This window comes from Phyllostomus hastatus, unplaced genomic scaffold, assembly GCF_019186645.2.
Source record: "Phyllostomus hastatus isolate PE091 unplaced genomic scaffold, TTU_PhHast_1.1 phas_contig_86, whole genome shotgun sequence".
In the NCBI taxonomy this organism is placed as follows: domain Eukaryota; kingdom Metazoa; phylum Chordata; class Mammalia; order Chiroptera; family Phyllostomidae; genus Phyllostomus; species Phyllostomus hastatus.
In genome coordinates, this window is record NW_025333977.1 from 64,369,999 (window position 1) to 64,392,619 (window position 22,621).

The 22,621-nt window shown below is 36.4% G+C and overlaps 1 protein-coding gene across 6 annotated transcripts in view; it reads left to right on the forward strand.

The window, feature by feature from the left end:
• NSUN3 (NOP2/Sun RNA methyltransferase 3) overlaps positions 1–22,621 on the forward strand; it is a 67,074-nt gene that overhangs the window by 5,072 nt on the left and 39,381 nt on the right. For all 6 annotated transcript variants that reach the window (XM_045850732.1, XM_045850731.1, XM_045850735.1 and 3 more), the window contains exons 3-5: positions 5,940–6,283; positions 19,801–19,955; positions 20,701–20,822. In XM_045850732.1, coding sequence (XP_045706688.1) covers positions 5,940–6,283; positions 19,801–19,955; positions 20,701–20,822 — 621 coding nt within the window. The remainder of the gene's footprint in view (positions 1–5,939; positions 6,284–19,800; positions 19,956–20,700; positions 20,823–22,621) is intronic.

Here is a 22,621-nt window from a genome sequence, read left to right on the forward strand (position 1 = left end):
AATTCTCCCAAGATTTTATTATCATAATTTAGTAACTTGTTTGTCTCTTCATTGCCAAAGGAGACTCGTAAAGAACCTTGTGAAGGCCTTAAGATTTGGGCAAGGCATTTGCCAATTCACAATTTAGACAGTTTTATATACAAGGCATTATGCTAAGCACTGGGAATAAAAAGATGGATTATATATAGTGTGCCCTCAAACATATCCCTCAAACATATATGAGGGAAGGATTAATTGGAAGTCTTTATGAACTTAGGAAATTTTGTGGATACTTTATGGAAAGCATAGGGAAAAAAACCCCAAACCCTAGACTATCTATAAATATATATATTTTTTATTTGGACATTGTCCTCACTAACCCAGAATTCACATAGGTTACAGTTAGAGAAAATGTATTATATAACCAGATTCATTACCAGGATCTGAAGAGGAGTGGACTGAGGTAGTTGGGGAAAACAAATTAACTAGTAGCTTAGTTTCTATTTTGTCCTTTTTGTTGGCTTTATGTATATTTTCAACATCAAATTCTGTGCAAATCACTGTGAGGTAGTAACTTTTAGCCCCTTTTAAAGTCAGAGGTTAGAAAAATTGCCAGCTGTCTTAGTTTATGGCCAGTTGAGACATGCGACTTGGAAGTCCATGCCTTTTCTTCTACCAAGTGGGCTGCTGGAAGGATCTGTAGTCCCAGCCTTGGGAGTATATGTGCACCTCTCCTTATATAGGGACTCCTTGTATGCAGTGTTTTCAGTCTTTTGTTGTCACCACCAGGAACACAAACCTTCACTCAGGGCTTCTTATTTTGAGGTATTATGGATAACAAATATGGACATAGATTGTCCTTCCTTGAGACAAGGAGGAAAGAGTGTCAAGAAAAAGTAGGAGGCAGTTCTCATCATTAGAATCTTTGAAGAACAAAAATAAAATGGCTGGAAAATATACTTCAGTGCACTTGCATGAACACATTTATTCATTTCTAAACCAGACTTTAAAAATGATTGAATGAGCGCCCCCTTGTGGATAATAATAGCAATAAAGCAAAAGGGATTTCTTTTAACATTGAAAATTAATTGGATTTGTAATCTACAGGGTTATACTACTTGTGCTTAGCGATATCTAGATAAAAGGATTTTTTGTCCTCATCATTATAGAGGAATGTATAACGGATAATAGTAGAAGAATAAAGACAGAAAAATTGAATGAGAACCATATTGAATAACAAACATCCAAATAACACAGTATGTAGTTTTTTTTAAGGGTTATATGCACACAAGCAGGTTAAAGTAGTCAACTTTCAGATCTTCAACTTCCGCATATGCTCTTTCGGAAAATTACTCCACTTCTCTGTGTGCCTAAGGTAGTAATACTCTCCTTTCCCAACCTGCCCTTATAAAGTTGTCTTTCTCCCACTTTCCCTGTCCTGGCTCTGCCACACTGCATTCCTCCAGGCATCAAACCGTCCATGTGCCAGAGGTTATTCGGATGTCTTTGTAAGGGTTGAGGGACTAAATGACTCATGACTCAAATTCTTTGACAGGTCAGATAGGTTCCAAGTTTTGCCTTCAACAGAAGTAAAGGAGCTCCACTTGAGTTGCCAACTAACAGATCATTTAAAATATTTTTGATGAATAGGTCATTAAGTTATTTGGGAATATAACTGAGAATTTGAACAGAAGTTGAGAATTTGAACTTTATTCCTTGCTATACAAAATGTATTTAATTCTCACTTACTTAAGTGAAGGTTTTTCTCAGCCTTTATAAAAATACAAAATAGGAATAAAGTTGATGTTGAATTTTGACTCATTATATTATAGCACCAGCAATATTTATCCTTGGATATATTTTTTAAAAACCCACTAATTTCATCACAAGATTTCTATGTTTCTTGTTTAATAATTAAATCTGTAATGTTATTTTGATCAACTTGTGCTAATAATTCATTTATAACAGAATCTAGAACTTACCACTTTAACATTTAGAGATTTAAGGTCACAATGAAAGTGAATTTAGTGTGTGTGTGGCAGAGAAGTATGATAGGGTAGTAAAAAAAGATTACAAGCACAAATAATGTATTAGGATAAAGTTATATGACAAAATAGAATGTAAATAAAAAGGAAAAAGGAATGCTGTGAAATTAACACCTGCTTGAGACTAGGCCATGAATTTAGTTAATTAATTTATTTTGAGAGAGAGGAGAAGAGAGGGAGAAAAACATTGATCAGTTGCCTTTCACATGCCCCTGGCCAGGGACCTGGCCTGTAACCCAGGCATGTGCCCGAACTGGGAATCAAACCAACGACACTTTGGTCTGCAGGGTGACATGCAACCCACTGAGCTATGCCATTCAGGGCTGGTCAGTGAATTTTTAAATGAACCATGATGGATTTCAAAATCACTCTGGTATTTAGTTTCCAGTAGATACATTTTTAAAAGTGGTATAAGTTATATTTTAAATGTCAATTTTTACAGTATGCTGGAAATAACATTCTTAAACATATGGTGTAGGTTTAAGATATCAGCTAAAAATGTGCTAGAGGGTACATAGTTTTTTTACACTGATATTAGTGGATATACTAACATTTGCCAGTCACTGATGATTTGAGTCCTGTTTCTGCTGGTTACTGGTATAGTTGAACTTCTTTCTTTGGAGATCAGTAAGTGGAGCAGCTTCAGACTCCTCCTCATGAATCTTGGGAGGAGGCCTGGAATGTGGTACCTGGCCAGTCTTCTTGAGTTTCCTAATGGACACTCACTCTACTATATGCTGGACCACTAGCCCACCCATCAGAGATTTAAACTTGAGTAGCCGCTGGCCTGTCAGTTCCAGGTTGTCATCCCACCAATGCAAGTGTGTGTGTCTGGTGGAGGGAGAGGAGCTGAGACCCACATTAATATACCAGTTTGCTTTCTCAGGGCTAGGAAGCACCAACTGGAGCAGCCAGAGCAGTATTTTCACTGAGTTGGTCCTGTTGCAGCATGTGTCAAGCTATTCCCTTTGTTAGAGACATTGTTAGATACAGTAGCAGGAAGGCCAGGGCCACAGGCACCAGGTGAGGTTTGAAGTAGAAATTCTCTGCTCTTTTCTGTTGTATACATTAGTGCTACAGTACCAGGGTCTCACACTTCTGTTAGGTTTCAAGGCCAGCAGATTTTTTTGAATCAGGTATTTCTGCTTAATAGCAATGTGACTGACCTTGGGTAAGTTGCCAAGTTTTTGAAAGCCTCAGTTACCTAACCTCTAAAATGGGGTAATAGCTGCCCCTCATAGCTGTTGTGATGGTTAAATGAGGTAAGCATTCAGAATGCACATTGTAAACATATGATCATTTATTATTATCATCATCATCATCATCATCATCATCAGGGTGATGTGGACCAGGTGGAGTGGGTGGTAGGTAGAAAGACTTGCCCCCTGAGTGGAGAGTAGGAGAGTGAGCTGAGCTACAGGTAGGTGAGAGACGGAAGGTCACTCTAGGCAGAGGGAGTAGTTTATGTTGAACCTGGTAAAGGCTAAAGAAAACTTGGTCCAGGGAATTTAAGAAGTTCAATAGGACTGAGTGTAAGTTAGGAGGGATCAGAAAATTTATTTGTTCTGTGTAGGGTTTTTTTTTTATGTTAAAGAATGAGGTAGAATAATTGTGGAAGATTCTTGACTTGTTTAGGAACAAGTACTTGTTTTTAAACCTAATGAGGCTCTTCTGCTTAGAGCAGGGGTGTCAAAGTCCTTTTCACGGGGTGTAGGGTGCACATCAGCCTCGGTTGCCTTCTAAGGGCTGAATGTGATTTTAGGACTGTATAAATGTAACTACTCTTTTTTTTTTAATTTAATTTTATTTTTTTAATATTTTATTTACTTATTTTTAGAGAGGGAAGGGAGGGCAATAGAGAGAGAGAAACATCAATGTGTGGTTGCTGGGGTTTATGGCCTGCAACCCAAGAATGTACCCTGGCTGGGAATCGAACCTGGGGCACTTTGGTTCCCAGCCCGCGCTCAATCCACTGAGCTATGCCAGCCAGGGCTAAATGTAACTACTCTTTAACAGTTAAGCAAGACCTCAGCGCTGCTGCTGGGTAGGTAGGGAAGCAAGGTGCCAGGCTGGATAAAATAAGGCAGAGGGCCAGATTCGGCCTGTAGACCTTATGTTTGCCACCTGTGGCCTAGAGTCTTTCAATGACTTTCCATCACTTATAAGATAAAATTTAAACTTTTATTATATTACACTTAACCCTTATGCCACAAGCCATACCAGACTGCTTTTAATTCTCCAAATGCACTGCCCTTCATACCTCTGCTTGTCCATGTGCTATTGCCTGCACCCTGGAACTTCCTTTCTCCTTGTGTCCTATGGCTGATTCCTCCCCATCTTTAAAGACACTGGATAACATACAAAAATCAGTAGAGTTCCTTAGCAAATAATACTTTTATACAATAAGGCTAAAAGGAAATATGTAAGATTAATAATCTTTACTAAGGGATTTGAAAGAAAATATGAATAAATGGAGAACATATTGTGCTTAGGGGTGGATACATGATATGAGCCAAGCCACTCCAGTCTATATTATTATGTTTCTGACCATTATTTCTCTGTTACTACATGACTCAAAACCCTGGCTAGATTTTTTCACTCAGTTTGAAGAGTAATAGTAGGATGGACTGACATAAGATTTGCATTAGTGATATTCAGATTTCCCTTTTGGGTGTATTTTAATGCATTGGTTCTCAAAGTGTGGTCTTGGGGTTCAGCAATATCAGTATCATGTGAGAACTTACTAGAAATACAAATTTTCAGTTCTCACCCAAGACCTACTAGATCAGAAACTCTGGGGTTAGGCCCCAGCTGTCCTTCACAGCCACTTGATGTATGCTAAAGCTTATGAAGTACATTATTAAAGAAACAGGTTGTCATCCTCTAGAATGGCTGAAACAGATACATTGGGCTCATAAGGCACACCATCATAATAGGCAGTGAAAGGAGAAGGCAGTTGCATGTATAAGCCCCTGATGGAAATTCACATGGCACGCTTGAGGTCACAGGTGTTACATTTCAACTCAGCCATTTCTCACATAGACAACTCCAGGGTGAGTAGCAGCTGGAATTTATTTAATTGATGATGGTTAATGAGGCTCCCAAATAACTCAGCTAGAAAGGTCAGCTCATAAATAAATATTTCCTGCTGTATCTGTCAGTTGATGTGAGCCTGTGATTGTCAAGAGATCAAACTGTTGGACTGAATTAGAAATTAGGAAGGTACATTTACTAGGGGAGGGGGAGAGAGTGTGCATCATCCATAAGTGATTTTTAAGCCATCCTTGGTTTTGTGTCATCTGAGCCACTGATTGCCTCATTAACTCTAACTGTAGAGATCACTGTAGTTAGCTTTCCATAATTTTCTTCTTCATAAGGAAAGTTTTAACACTCACTAATTTAAACACCCTTAAATTATAGTAGTTTTTCTTATAATATTAATAGTCTCAGGTTTTAAATTTTGTCTCTGAGAAAAACACTTATGCAAAGAGTGAATGACTAAAATCTATTTTGATGGATTTAGAGGTAAGTAAAGGGCAGGCCATGATATCTTTGGCAAGGAATTCTGCAGGGAGGGACTAAGCAGAGGCAAGTGAGTTATTCCTCAACAGTGCAGAATTTTAGGGGCACCTAAAACTTGGTAATCAAGATAAACAGTATCTTAATGGCCAAAATTGATTTAAGAGAAAAACCCACAGTGAACAAAATATCGAAGATTTAATTCGATATTAAAAGGATCAAAAGCGCTGGGCTTAGTCATACTGGGGCCTGAGGCAAGAGGAAAAGTCTAATACCAATCTTGGCTATTAAAATCTCACGTAAGTAAAATGTAAAACTAGAGCCACATTTAATTGATTAATAATATAAAATTGTATTGGTGTTTATAGTAATAGTACTTTGTTTTTGTATTTCTAGGGATACACTGACATCTCCATCATGCTGGCAACATGCTGTCCTTCTCAACCGATTCAATTACCCTTTTGAACTGGAAAAGGATTTACTTTTCAAGGGCTATCACACACTCTTCCAAAGATCTTTACCCTATTATCCTAAATCAGTGCAGTGTTACCTTAGCAGAATTCCTGACCGGATGCCTTCAGAAAGACACCAAATTGGAAGCCTAAAAAAATACTATCTCTTCAATGCTGCCTCTCTTCTCCCAGTACTGGCTCTTGAATTAAGGGATGGAGAGAAGATTCTGGATCTGTGTGCTGCTCCTGGAGGGAAATCCGTAGCTCTGCTGCAGTGTGCTCACCCAGGTAGTGTGCTTTTCTCTCAGCGATCAACCACTTTTAAATGTCCATCTGTGTAAAGTACTTTTAAAGTATGCATTCTGTGGGGAGAAATGTAAGATTGAATTTGTATACTTGGAAAGCATGAAAATCAGGACAGAAGGAAGAGAATGGAAGTTTTAGCTGAGAAAATCAGTGTGAATAACATTTTTTTTTCTCAGTCACTTATCCTAGCAGGTAATTGGGAACAAAACTACATTTGGGGAATGAAAATCTAGTAGATAATATGAATCCTTATAAACAAATGAGAAAATTTTTTTAAATTTTATTACTTTTATACTTATAAGTCTTATATTGATTTCCTTGTACTACTATGAAGCAGAAACATATATTTAAAATCACTTTTTGTATCATTGGTCCATAAGGTTCTAAGGTAGTTTTTGTATCCAATAGAAATATAATGGGAAATTTATATATAATTTAAAACTTTTTTTTAAGATTTTATTTATTTTTTAGAGAGCGATAGGGAGGGAGACAAAGAGGGATAGAAACATCAATGTGTTTCTCGCACACCCCTGACTGGGGACCTGACCCGCAACCCAGGCATGTGCCTGACTGGGAATCAAACCAGCGACCCTTTGATTCACAGGCTGGCACTCAACCACTGAGCCACACCAGCCAGGGCTGATTTAAAACTTTTGAGTAGTGTCTGTGGGGGCAAAAAAACAAAATAGTCCCGCCCCTGCTACAAGATAATAATCAAATTAAGAGATACAGATTGACAGGAAAAAAATGTCCAAAGTTTATTACAGATGGACATACCAGTGGTTGTCATAAGATAACGAGAGCCCAAAATGTATTGGGCTGTTGAAATATATATGAGGGAGGACACAACAAAACCAGAATTTATTTATAAAAATTTATGTATTTATTCTTACATGTTTAAACTTCAGTCATCTTCAAAGAACTCTCCATTTGATGCAGTACACCTATTGAGATGTTTTTTTCCACTGCCAAAAAGAGTTTTTTAAACTTGTCAATTTTGATGCCTTTTAGTGCTTTTGCTGTTTTTTGTTTTGTGTCTTCCACTCCACGTTGGCAGAATGTTTCCTTTTGAGGACTTTTTTCATCCAGGAAAACAACAAAAGTCGCAATGACTAGGATGACTAGGGAAGGTGAGGCACTGAGGTCATGCCATTTTTGGTCAAAAACTGCTGAATACTCAGCATGGTGTGGGCAGGTGCCTTGTAAATCACCCATCATGAAATGGGCGAAAATGTTGACAGAGTCTTTAAAAAAATTCACTGAAGCCAAACACAGCCTCTCACAACAATGCCAGCTGGTACACTATTACAGATGGGATCATAGAACTCTCACCTAGTGGGGAAGCCTGTACTCCAGAGGCCTGCCCTCCAGAAAATAATTCCATTTTTTGAGGGGTTCCCTCTTGTATGTCATTGTGAACAAAGGGGACAGGGGGGTCTGAGATTTCAAAAGAAGTCAGCAGTTTACAGATAATTGAAGAATTTGTCTGTATATAAATTCTTACTAGGCAACCTAGAATCAGTGGGATACAAGGAGTAATCTAGTTAATAGGCCCCTACTTGGAGCCCTCCTGTCTACCATACTTCATTCAAATTAGGCTAAGATGAATATGCAAAGATTTTTTATTTGAACCAGGCCTTTCCATCTGAATCTCAAGGGCAGAAAAGGGGGAAAGTCAGATATTTTTTCTGAATCTTAAAAGTCAATGTCCCAAAAGTTAGTTTTAGAGTGGCAAAACTTTGGTCCCCTTCATCTCCTTAAAAAGGTAGAAAGAAACAGATGAAATTAATTTTAATAATACACTATAATCCAGTATACCCCAAATTTCTTTTAAACATGTAATCAAAATAAAAATTTTAATGAAATATTTTGCATTCTCATTTTCTTACAAAGTCTCCAAAATTAATGTGTATTTTACACTTACAAGCACATTTTCATTTTGAACCAGCTACACTGTAAATGCTCATAGACACATGTGGCGACTGGGTGTAGTATTGGACAGTGCAATTCTAAAAGAGTTAAAAATTCTTTTTTTTTTTAGAATTGATGTGAATTTTATTTTTATTTATTTTTGTTAAAATATTTTAATAGTTTATTTTTATTATATTTTTTCCATTACCATTTATTCACTTTATACCCTCCAACACCTCCACCCATGCCTCTCCCCCTACAGTCACCACACTATCGTCCAAGTCCATGATTTCTTTTTCTCTTTTTCTGGATTTCTTTACCCCCGTCATCACCCTTCCTCCAGAGCTGTCAGCTTGCTCTCTATCTGAGTCTGTCTCTGTTTTGCTTGTTAGTTCTTTGGAATTGTCATTACCATTATTAGTACAAAAATGATGAAGTATAATGTACATTTGCATAAATATTTGTTAAAATTAATTAGTCAACATTCATCATAATTATTTTCTTAACGAGGCCATGGGACTTTAAAAAAAATTACTTCTGGTTTCCCTGGGTGAATTACTTACAGCTAGATGAGACAGGGTTTGCATCAATTTTGCATGTTTTGCTTGTTTGATGGTTTTGTTTTTATAAATGCAGATGCTTTTGCTCACATAGATAAGAAATGGAAATAGTGGGAGTTGTGTGATTCAGTAGTTTCACTAGTTTTTTAAACTCCTGAGAGTTATAATCTTAAATCACACAGTTATCTTTCATCAAGCCTTATTTTAATTATCAACTAGCTGAGCATTCTCTGGGTTCATTTTTTTGTTTTGTTTTGTTGAAGGCAGAGGATTGGGGCCATTTCAATTACAAAAGTCTGTTTATTGCTTAGTTGTTAAAATCATTCACTTTCTCAGCCAAGGCACTAATGTGGAACTTTGGTGATTTGGAGGTTTCTACACCCTGGCACAATTTTCAGTAATAAGATACTAGATGAGTGGGAAGTGTGCTCCTCATATGTAAAGTTGGTGAAGGACCATTGTGAATGGATTGTCCTGACTCAAGGCTTCTCCTCCTTAGGAAGTTGATCAGAAAATTGATTGTTTAAAAAACCGTCCAAGCCCACCCATCCTGTAGAAAGTTGTTTGTATCCCCAGGCCATGCATATCTCAGTCTGAAGACTGCTAACTTATATGTCCATTTGAGAGCATTCCAGTTGGAAAAGATTACAAAAATTTTTGTGAGAACTGTGAATCCAGTTGTACTAGGCATTGGTATAAATATATCACTTAACTGTATATTTAGGAGAAAACATCCTGTGTGTTTCAGAATTGTGTTAAAACTCTGATAGTGAACCTTGCTGTATTTTATATAAGAAATAACAAAAGAGATTATTTTTAAAGTTATTCTATTATTTTAAAAATTTGAGCTGAAACTTTATGGAATCATGTGTTATAGGAGTACTTGTCTTTCACTCTGTGTTCCTTACAGAATTCTTATTTTCTCTCTTTGTTTTGAAAGTAGAATTTTTTAGTATTGCAAAAGATGGAAGAGAAATATCAATTTAGGACACCATTTTGAAGAGAGGGCATTTTAATCTTAAATTACCCTTATTAGTAGGCTATAAATATTTTATGTGTTTATGATAGGGAAGGTGATTTGAAGGTGATTAGAAACCCAAAGGCAAACTGATATATTCTAGGACTTTGAGTTGGAGAAGAATCTTCCTGTCCTTACATCAAGGGCAATGAACTACAGGCAGTGTTCCAAGTAAAGAAGCTTTTCGTCTAAGTAGGACTAACGATAATGGTTTACTAAGAAGTCCAGATGTCTTCATGCTGATGCTCAAATCCCATATTAGGTTAGCTACAGTGCTTGAATTTGGAATGCAGAAGCAATGCTAATCAAAGCATTTATAAGCACAACTTAAAATGATGGCTTTGCTTAATGGGCATTTATACACACATTCCTCTAGATTAGTACTGGCCTTTTTTCTGGGCCAAGAGGCTCAAGCTTTGAATAATTAAAAAGCTTATGTTTTAGGTTGATTTAAAAAATTATTCTACTTCTCTCTTGGTGCACCTGCTCCTGTTGTCAGTGTAAGTGGGGTTCTCATGGTATCTAAAGGAAAAGAAGTTACTGACACCTGCACGGAAGGATGTGGCTCTGTAGTATGACTTATTGAAGATGTACAATTAAGGGAATTTCCCTCCCGACCTCCCAATGTCCCATATTCCTCTATCTTACCATAGAAAAAGTCCAGACTTGTCCTTAGCAATGCCAAGACAAAAACCAATGTCCAGAGTTTTTGCTTTGTATTAAAGCTTAGTCCTTTGGAGACCTCAGGGAGCTGCTAAGCAGTCTCAGTCCCCATCCAGGTAGCTTAGGCTTGGACTTTGCCTGCTCTAGTGGCAAAGTCCACATGGCTGCTGGCCATGTAGCTGCCAAGGCCACATGACTATGGAGAGTGAGTAGAGATAGAACATGGGAATACACAGGGCCAGTGCATTACCAAGTGGGAGAGAAAAAACAAGATAGCTTCTTTGTTCTTTTGGGATATTAGCTTGTGCTTGGGACGGACCAGTTGCCTTTTCAGACTGACCCATCAATTTCCCAGGCTTTTATGGGCTTGGGGTGGGTTTATACCCCCTAGTTAGACTGACAGGCTTCTATGGTCCAGCACCTCTCCCTACATCCCCCCAACAATCTGGCACAGAAGTGGGGAAGGGAGGAGTGTTAATCCAATTGTTGGAGCAATGCTGCAATCCCCTGGGAAGCGATAGCTTCCTGGCTGAGTGAGCAGGCTCATGTCCCCCAGTTTATGAATCTCAGTGTCTAGTTTTGATGCTCCCTTTCTCAATATATAGCTAAATCAATTGTAACACTCCTATCTGTTAGCACAGCAATGGACTATCCATTGTTTGTTGTTTATTTTTGGTCAACACAGCCTTTGAGATGCTTGATCAGTTTTCTTGCTAAGGGTTATGGCTCTCCAAGGCATGAAATTAGTTTTGTTATTTGTGATATCTTTTTGGCATCAAGTTAAGTCTTTGGTGGTAGAGAATATTAGAAAGACTCCTTTCTTTACTGAATTGCTCTTGCCTTCCTTCCAGCTTCCTTCACATCTTATAGATACTATTTATCCCCTCTTCCTCCCTTGCTAACTCCTTTCCATTCTTCCCTGAATTAGGTGTATCTTCTTTGTGGTAATAATAAAAATAAAAATAATAACCATTTTGGAATACTTAGTATGTGCCAAGGACTATATGGATCACATTGCATAAATCTGTGTTTTTCAAACATTTTTATTAGTCTCTGCTTCCAGCATCTTAACACTGAATCTCCTTGTAAGTATCTTTCTAAAGACCTAGGGCTCTGAGGAACACAGTGTGACTATCACTGGTGTATATGATCTTACTGAACTGTGCAGCCCCTTATTTGGGCATGATTATTTCCATTTTAAAAATGAAACTGAGACAAAAAGAAGTTAACTAAAATGCCCTAGGTTAATGATAGAGCTAGGTTCTGAACTCAAGTTTTCGCCCACATATTAGCTCTTGCCTCTGTTCAACAGTCTCCAGCTGTTACTCAACTGCTGTGTTGTCCAGCATCCTCCATAAGACAGCTTTTTGAGGCTTACCTTTGTGTCAGTAGCAGCTAGCACTGCTCCCAGTCCATAACAGGTGCTTAATAAACCAGAATCTTAACATGTTTATGCTCTCAAGAGTATTTTAATTGTTTTTCTACCACTGTTTAACAAATTCATTATTATCATTTTAGTTTTTTTGTGAATTTATTACACTGTTTCCAGGTAGCTGAAAGAATCTTACAGCCTTTATAGCACTTTTACTATGTGGACAATATCATTATTCCAATTTTTACATTGGGAAGGACATACAAAACAATCATATTATGAGGTATCTTCATTACTGCTTTCCATAGTGGTTGTACCAGTCTGCATTCCCACTAACAGTGCACGATGATTCCTTTTTCTCCACATCCTCATCAACTCTTGTTGGTAGATTTTATTTTATTTTTTGATGATAGCTATTCTGACAGGTGTGAGGTGATATCTTATTGTGGTTTTAATTTACATTTCTCTGATGATTAGTGACATTGAACATCTTTTCATATGTCTCTTGGCCATCTGTATGTCTTCTTTGGAGAAGTGTGTATTCAGGTCCTTTGCCCATTATTTATTTGTATTTTACTTATTTTAAAACATATTTATTAATTTTGGAGAGAAGGGAAGGGAGGGGAAAAAAGAAGGAGAGAAACATTAGTGTGCGAGAGATACCTTGATCAGTTGCCTCTCACATGCCCCCAACTGGGGACCTGGCCCACAACCTAGGCATGTGCCCTAATAGGGTGTCGAACCAGTGACCTTCAGGTTCACAGGCTGGCACTCATTCTACTGAGCCACACCAGCCAGGGTTCCTTTGCCCATTTTTAAATTGGTTTGTTTGTTTTGGTGTTGAGTTACATGAGTTCTTTATAAATTTTGAATATTAACCTCTTATCAAATATATCATTGGAGAATGTCGTCTCCCATTCAGTGGGTTGACTTTTCATTTTGTTGATGGTTTCCTTTGCTGTGCAAAAGCTCTTTAGTTTGATATTGGTTCCATTTGTTTATGTTTTCTTTTGTTTCTCTTTCCTGAGTAGGTACATCAGAAAAAATATTGCTACAAGAAATACCCAAGATTTTATTGCTTGTGTTTTCTTCTAGGAGTTTTATGGTTTCAAGTCTAATATTTATGTCTTTAATCCATTTTGAGTTTAGTCTTGTGCACAATTTAAGAAGGTAGTCTACTTTTATTTTTTATGCATATCTGTCCAATTTTCCCAACACCATTTATCGAATAGACTGTCCTTACCCCATTGTATGTTCCTGCCTCCTTTGTCAATAATTGATCAATGATAAAGGCATGGGTTTATTTCTGCGATCTCTATTTTATTTCATTTTCCATATGCCTGTTTTTAAATTAAAAATGGAACTGCCTTATGGCCCAGTGATTCCACTTCTAGGAATATATTTGAAGAAACCCAAATTTGAAAGAAATAAGCACCCCTATGTTCATTGCAGCATTATTTTCAATAGCAAAAATTTGGAAGCAGCCAAATGCCCATTAGTAGATAAGTAGATTAAAAAGCTATGCTACATTTACACAATGGAACACTACTTGGCCATAAAAAAGAAGGAAATCTTACCCTTTGCCACAGTGTGGATGGACCTAGAGAATATTACGCTAAGTGAAATAAGCCAGTCAGAGAAAGACAAATACCATATAATTTCATTTATATGGGGAATCTAATGAACAAAATAAACTAACAGACAGAAACAGGCTCATAGATATACAGAACAGACTGACAGTTGTCAGAGGGGAGGGAGTATGGGTGCTGGGTGAAAAAAGAAGGGATTAAGCAAACAAAAATAAAAACCTCATAGACAACAGTATGGTGATTATCAGAGGAAAAAAGGAATGGGGGAGTTAGGAGAAGGTAAAGGGGGGATAAATGGTGATGGAAAGAGACTTGGGATGGTGAACACACAATACCATAAACAGATGGTGTATTGTAGAATTATACCTTTGAAACCTATATAATTTTATTAACCAATGTCACTGCAATAAATTCAATTTAAAAATCTTGTTATGGCCAATGGATCTAGGGAATAATTAGCAGAACTGAAAACAATTTTTTTCTAAGTTAGGTATACTAAAATAAATTAATGGAACTTACAGTTTCAGGTCTTTTTCATGGACAAAAGCTGCCATGTACTAATATGAGGCCTTAATGGCTCAGAAATTTGTTAAATTCACCCACTTTATTCCTTAGATGAAAAAAATACCAAGATTTCATTTATTTTTGACAATCTAAGCATGAAAATCATTCTATGATGGTGTAGTAAATCTTAGTATCTACATGAAACTTGGGTTGTAATGTCTTATAGTGCATGTTTTAAAAGTTTAGCTTCCTAATTTTCAGTTGTAGTAATTTAAGTATTTTTATTATACATACATAGTTTTATTATTATGGCATTTCTTCAAATCAACTCTGCCACATTTAGTGAGCACATACTGTGTGTAAGGCATTGAATGGTAGGTACAGAGCTGTGAGGGATATAGAAATGACTAAGACTTCTGTTTCATTAGGTATGACAGACTCAGTACCATAACTAACCCTCTTGCTGAAAACCACCAATAAATGTAGGATATAATATTAAAGAAATACAACATTTTTTAAAATGTTTTAATCATCTCCAAATACTTAGTGGCCAAAATCCAAGAGATAGTGGGGACCTAGAAGGCACATTGATCATTGAATTTCGCTTTTGACTGGACCACATTTGCTTAACCTGAAAAACTTGCATGTTGATTTTTATTACTTCATTAAATGCAGGAATAGAAGATTAAGCCAGAGCCTGTCCAAGTAAAGCATATGAGATTAAGTTAAATAAAAGTGCTTTCCCTCCATGTAAGGTAAACTAGGAAGAAATTGTCCTCGCCGAGGACTGAAAGGAAAACTGTCAACTTTGGTGGTGGGGAAGACTGGAAATACTCTCTAAAATTTTGTAACCACAACTAAGCCAATATACAGCATTATAGTGAAGTTGCAGAACACTGAAAATAAAAAGACCTTAATTACAGCCAGAAAGGACATTTTATCTTTAAAGGAACAACAGACTAAGAGTTGATAGTTGAGAGTAACGATGGAAACCAGCATTTAGAGGGATGATATTGTCAGTGGGTTAAGAAAAGATAACTGTGAATCCTGAAATACAGTCACCTAAATATCTGGAAAAAGCAAAAGTGAAACAGACTTTTCTTTTACACAAAGAGAGAACATATAAGAGTTTGCCACCAGCAATTCTGAAGGATGTGTTTGAAGGAAAAAGGAAAGGTGTTTCCTTCAGAAACATCTGAAGGATGTTCCTGAAGTAAAAAAGGAAGCTGTATCTTAGCTGGAAGATAGAAGATACCAAAAAGTAAAGAGCAAAGAAGGTGGGAAGTAATATGAGAAAATCTAACAGGCATTAACTACAGAAGCCAATGATATTAGCGTTTTGTGCAGTTAAAAAATGTAAGCCTGAGTAAAACCCACATATACGAGCTCTGTCCAGAAGATATCCATCCATGTAATATGAAAAATAGAGACATTTATTGAAGAAGATACAACATACAAGAAACACTGTACATAGGACAATGATGCCTCAGTCCCCTTCATAGTAGGCACCTTGGGACCTCACACAGTTCTCCCAATTGCCATGAGCTGCCCCCTTGTACTTTTCCTGAATCTCATCAATGGTCTGAAATCTCTTCCCTTTCAAAGGTGATTTTACTTTTGGGAAAAGCCAGAAGTAGCAGGGTACCAAATCTGGGCTATAGGGGGTGATTTGATGTTTCACCCAAAAATTCTACATGAGATGCAATGCATGAACAGGTGTGTTGTCATGATGAAGCTGCCAATCACCAGTTGCCCATAGCTGCACCTTCTGAATCATCCAGTTTCCACAGAGCAGTGTTCAAGCTTAACTCAAAATTTATTGCTGATTCGTTGCTCTACTCGCTCAGTCATTTTGAATGCAATGGCCACACAGTGCACATGCTCACTCAGTGGCGTCTACCACATGCCCACTGACTAGTACAGTGAAGTCATCATTGTTCACACATGCACATTCCAGTCCACTCTTTGGCTTCCAGGTGACATCTATGTCACCCAGACCATTCTCATTACATTAATAATAGCTGGACTTTTTCTGGACAGACCTCATATAATAACAATAGTATCTTATTTGGGAATTATTATTATTATAAGATACTTATATCCTTTAGGAAAATGGTGAAGATTGACTTAATTTAGATTTTTTCTTTACACACCCATGTTAAAATCTTTAGAGTTACTACTAAAAAAATAGGAATAGAATATAAAATATTTAAACCAAAAAAGGGAGAAATGAAATTGAAGATAATTAAGGCATGCTTTCTTCCCCACCCTTTGAGGCCTTCAGTATCTGGTAAGCAGTGGTAGAGAAAAGGAGTAACTTCAGAGGGCTCTCTTGGCCCCAGTTTATGAACCACACAGATTTGTATGGCCTCACATTTCTTCCCACCCTTCATCTCAAAACAAGCCAATTTGGATTGTCTCCAGACTGGAGAAAAACTACCTGCAGGTGTCTGCTGCTGTGGTACTTCTGCCATGAATTCAGGAGCTGCTAATCTGTGCCAGCTGACAAGCAGAGTGTACCAGCCTGGGAGCTTGCTATAGCTCATTTTGGGGAAGCTCTGGCTTTCTTAGCATTTGCCTGGAAGGGCCTGGTAACACAAACCCAAAGTATGTGGGAGTTATCAACACTTGGAAGGGACAATTAACCAATGAAAGGCAGGAGAGAGGAAGAAATCAGTAGATTGTTTTTTCTTGATATTCTACTAAACCTCACAGTTTCTTCCAAGGCTCAATAATTTCAAACTATAGACCTATCTTGAGAGAATAAGCAAAGCTTGATTAAAAACTCTCTTACATTAGTGCTCTCTCCTTGAATGATTCACTTCCTTTTTTTTTTTTTCCTTTCACTCATGCTTTCCTGAGATTGCACCCTTTTGGTAACATAAAAATTTGTCTTAGATTGTATTCTAGTGATTCCAGGCTGAGATAAGAACTTTTAGATACCTGTCTATAAGCTGTATTAGTGAATCCTCCAAAAACTATCCAAAATAAACATGTAAACTAAACAATAAAAATTTTCCTACCTGTGCAAATGCAGCTTTAAGTTTATTTTCTGCTTCTTCCTCCCTTTCAAACAAAATTGATGCCATCTCATGAGCTCTTGCCATATAAAATTTGGAGCCCTGATGGTAGAAAAGCAGCACATATGAATACCTCTCCTCTGAGATAAAATGGTAGGTCTATAGTAGAGGTACAAAATATGTTTGAGAAATGGACCACTTAGTCAAGTTTCATGGAGCACAGAGTATGTTGGTGAAATAGTGAGACATTAAAATTGAAAGATTATCTTAAGGTTTCACTATTACAGACCTACAATTAAAGGCTAAGTGTTTGAATTTTATTTAGTGGATGATGGGAAGTCAATTGAAAGTTTTTAACAGTGGAGTGACAATCAGAAGAAAACAACACATGTATAGATAGATATATAGAGATGTATACACACACACACATTTTTACGTACATATATGTACTTGAGCAAAGTGTTCACAAAAATTTTCCCCCTCTACATTAGAATTTTGCCTTCAGTTCTCTTGCTTTGTTTCCCTGGTAACCAGACAGAGATTATTACTATGTTACCAGGCAACACTGTTTATGATAAAAATGATGATAAAAATGACCCTAATTGGTAAAATGCATGTGCACTGGGAGAAAGAGTAAATAAAAATAAACCCTAGAGGGGCTTGCCATACTTTGGACTCCTTTGAGTGCAGTCATTCTTGTAATTGAGCTTATCCCTTGTGGGGACTCCAGAAGCTATGCCTGTGGAGTTGTTAGAAGAGGTGTTGGCACCTGTGGGATGTGAGGCTGTTAAGTTAGGACAGCTCCTTCACCTGCTCAATGTCAATTCTTGAACCTAAATTACCATTTGTGTGAACCATCAGAAGGCCTTCCATGAAAGAGTAATGTTTCACCCTGCCCTCTTGGTAAGCCATGGGTCCTCTTCTTTGTAGGCTGATGACAGTTGTGATCTGCTTGAATAGTTAGTTTAATTAAATAAAAATCTAATAGTGAAAAGACCACCTTAAATAAGACCTAAAAGCTAGAAATTATAACAGTGATATGACTGACTACTAAAAACTGAAGCTTGTATATTAAAAAAGATACTCCAAATAAATTCAGAAGACAATTTAGAAAATATTTACAAATCAGATGGCAGATAAAGGGTTAATATCCATAACATATGTCTTACTTGTTAATAAGAAAAATATAAAGAGTGCAATTAAAAAAAGGGCAAAAGACAAGAATAGGCACTTGACAGAAAAGCAAAACCAAATGGTGAATAGGCAAATGAAAAGATGTTCAGTTGAGATCAAGGGTTATAATACAGCATCACATTCCATATCAGACTAATAATAACACTTTTGGGAGTTTGGTGGAAGGACATGGTAGTATTTACTAAAACTAATAATTTCCCGACTCAAACCTATCCATTCCTCTGATACTATTCCCTAATAGTAAAAGCACATTATGAAAATGAACAAATATATTTATTGAACGATATTACTGACAACAGTGTGAATGCCCAACAATTGGAATGACAAGTCTATTCCATGCACAGCGTAGCAGCCTTTAAAATTTATATCTCTACCAATTGACTTGATGGTAGTTTCTTTAAAGTGTTGGCATATGTGGAGACTAACTGGGCAGAGAAGTGCGTAAATATAATCCTGGGTATATAAATAATTATATAGGTTCATTTTGATGGAGGAGTTGGGCAGTTGGTAGACTGGGTAGATGAAGAATGAGGTGAAAAAATGACATGATAAATACATCATTCCATTCATGTAAATTTTATCTGCTGGTATATACATGAAGAGCTACAGTATGGTCAGTTATCAAAATGTTAAATGGCAGGTATATGAAGACAGTTTCAGGTGATTTTTTACATTTCCTTTATACTTTAATTAATTTTTAAGAAATGTGCTTGTACTTAAATATAATATAACTATTATATAATTTATAGTATATATTCAAATAAAGAAAAATCATAACATCTTTTATTAGGGACAGAACTATTTGCTAAGGGCCTTCTGTAAAGTAGTTTCCCCTTCTCCACATTTTCTCCTTCTGTGGTTTCAGTTACCCATAGTTAACCATAGTCTGAAAATATTAAATGGAAAATTCTAGAAAGAAACATTAAGTTCTAAATTGTGTGCTATCCTGAGTAGCATGTGTATCATTTCTCCCCATCCTGCCCCAGATGTGAGTCATCCCTGTTTAGCATGACCGTGCTGTGTATGCTATCCACCAAAGTCTAAGCTCATAATCTGAGCCCATGTCTTTCTAACCACAGTGCTAATTGCACTTTAAATGCTTTTTTATGCACACTGCCTATCTTCCTTTATTTAAAATGAAGGTGTTCTGTCTTGGATGGAGCTCAGTATATTTAATAGATTATGACATTTACCCTTAAGAGCTTTAGGGGAGAACTGAGGTATTCATTGTATATTACAGGTTTTCACCTCCAAAATTAAATTTGAATGAGTAAATATTGAGAGCTTCTAACAAGCTACCATATTTTGCCATGTATGATGTGCACTTTTTTGGCCAAATTTTTGAGGGAAAAATAGGGACGTCCATTATACATGGGTATAATGATTACATACTGTGGGCATAATAATCCCATGTATAATATGCACAAAAACATGGGTGTGCATCATACACGGGAACACATTATGCATGGCAAAGTATGGTATATATGCAAGACTATAATGTTTTATGTAGTATGTGTTTATATTTTTTTAAGGATAAGAATCATAATATTTACCTCTGAGCCCTATTTTTACATAATTTTATTTCTTTTTGAAATTTATTCAATCAAAAGTAGAAATTTAACAATTTTATTGTATTAATTTTAAAATGTTTTAATTCTTTATTTTTAGGTTATCTTCATTGTAATGAATATGATAGTCTGAGATTGAGGTGGCTGAGGCAGACATTAGAATCTTTCATTCCACAGCCTTTGATAAATGTAATTAAAGTGTCTGAAATGGATGGCAGAGAAATGGGAGATGCCCAGCCTGAAATGTTTGACAAGGTACTTATATTACATTGTGACAAACTGATGGACTCCCAATGATACCGTTGTTATGTTGCTTTTTTGTTGTTTTCCATCTGCCTCCAGACAGAGAATGTTAACAATTTTTCAGTACCCTGGGAAATTTTGATAAAGTGAACATGGAAGCAGTTTTCATTTGCTGGTCAGCATGGTCAAAGGAAGCAGCAACATTGGGATTGGAGATTATAGAATTATTTTATTTCTAGGCACCTCAAAGATACTTAGGAAAAGGTCACATGTTATTTGGGCCAGTGTACAAACATGTGCATTGTATTGCTCTAATTTAGTAACATTTCATATCAGAGTATGATAGTTGAAGAAAAAGAGAACATTTCAGTAAACTGAAATTGAAATGCTAGTTCCTAAAAATGTATGCTGACAATTTAGAAATATAATAATATCTGTTTAAAATGAGTCACTTTTGCAAAATGCTTTGCTATAGTTGTCAAGAATATGAAATATTATTAGACATCAATAGACTTTTAGCCCTTTCGTTCCCACTCCCCAACCCCCACCACCAAATTCAAACACTGAAAGTGCACGGTAAATTTTGCTAAAAAATATTAGTAAAGAAATGTCAGAAAGAAGAACTTACCATGGTGTATTTTTGGCTTTAAAAGAAATATCTTCGTTATTTTTGGTCGTGTTTTCATAGTTTCTCTATATACGTTGTGTCTGAGGATTTTCACCTCATATTTGCATTTTGTGTCCTCATTTTCTCCAGGTGTTAGTTGATGCCCCATGTTCAAATGATCGAAGTTGGTTGTTCTCTTCTGATTCTCAGAAAGCAGCCTGTAGGATTAGCCAAAGATGGAAATTGCCTGTTCTACAGATAGAACTCTTAAGGTAAGGACTATTAACACAAACATTTATTTTGGTTTCTAGTATACTTTAAACAGGCATGATGAAACATGACACCGGGAAGCCCCCAAGTGGAGGGTTTCCTAGATTTGTGTCAGTAATTATTCCTCTAAAGTCTGCACCCAGAAAATTCTCAATCTCTTCCCTTTCAGCTCACATGCTGTAACATTACTTCTGCCCCTGCCCTGTCAGTAAAATACAGTATTACCGTGGATTGCCTTGTAAAGGACACAAATGATTTTACTGTGGTTTAAAATTGTTTTCTTACTGGGACCATCCCAAGCCTAGGGTTCATCACCCTGTTCTTTCACCAAAATTTGAACCAGAATGTAGCTTTGGATCGGAATGCATTTTTTTTTTTTTTGCAACGAACACATTGTTGTGGATGAATCAGCCTCCTAGGAAATTATAGTAAATGGTTAGCACCTATCTCCCCTCTAGGAATTTTCCAGAATGGTGTGACCACCTAAAGATTCTAGGTTTCCTTCATAACAGAAACCTTTTGGGACTGCCTTGGTTTCAAAAAAGATTTCTGCTTATACCCTACTCCCAAGTAATCCCTATTGTTTAAAGCTGAATAGAAATTCTCTGGAATATTTAAAATATAGTTAAATGATACATTATCACTCATTACTTCTTATATGTGGAAGGAGAACGAGTGACAGTGTCTGTGTACTGCTTACAGTGTGCTTTACTTCCTACTTCTGATTGATACACAGCTAAAAACATCTGCCATCACCTAAGCATTACAACCAATACTAATAGGTGGTCGTCATCTGGTATCAGATGAAGTACGAACTCATTGTGGTGACTCTTGGTAGTGTCTACCAGAGGATTCTTCTAAATATTTCATATTGGCACACTGTATGCTTCCAATGTCAGCCTTTCATATGCTATAATCCTAAAATATTTTGAAGATTCTGATTAACTTTCCCTTCTATCTCTTGGGTTGTTGCATAGCTTCTGCCCTATACCTTTCTTATGTAAACTTTCTTGATCTGCCTTCTCAGACAATTATTCCTGCTACTCTCGGCCTTGAAATTGTTAGACCTTACACCTCACAACAGACACTGAATCTTATGATGGCTTATTAGCATTATGACCTCAATTTTTTTTAAGTTTTGAGTAGGCAATTAGGCTTCCTGAGAATATTCTTTTTCTTCTATCATAAACAGATTTTTCCTTCACTTCTTTTTCTTCCTGTTCATTACTAAGCTTTCTGTGTTTTATATTCTTTCTACTGCTTTCCTCCCACTTTGTATCAATTCATTGTAATATAGTTAGATAATACAAGTGAAGTAAAAGGCTCCCTTGGCCAAAGAAAGAATCAAATAACAGCTTTGTTCACAGAGTTAACTATTGGACTTAAGTTTGGTGTATGGTCTTTTAATTTTTTCTATAGCTTTTCTTACAACTACATATATATACCTAGGGAAAAACATTAAAAAGTAACTGCTGTCATTGTATATATATTGTTCTGAAACTTGGGGGGTTTTTTTGTACTTACTATTTCTTAAAGTTTTTTCCTTGTATATCTCTTCAACTGTTAAATATTCAATAAGTTCAATTTATCATACTCTATTATCTACTTTGTATATTTACATTATTTTTTTCACTTTTTCAAACTATCCTTTAAATTGTCTTATTGGATACACATACTGACATTTTCTTTAAATATCAAGAAGTGAAATTAAGGATCAGACATTTTGGCAGATATATTGAATTGTTCTCTAAAAACACTGTACCAATCTTTACTTCCTGTTGCACTTGACTGTTGACTGCTT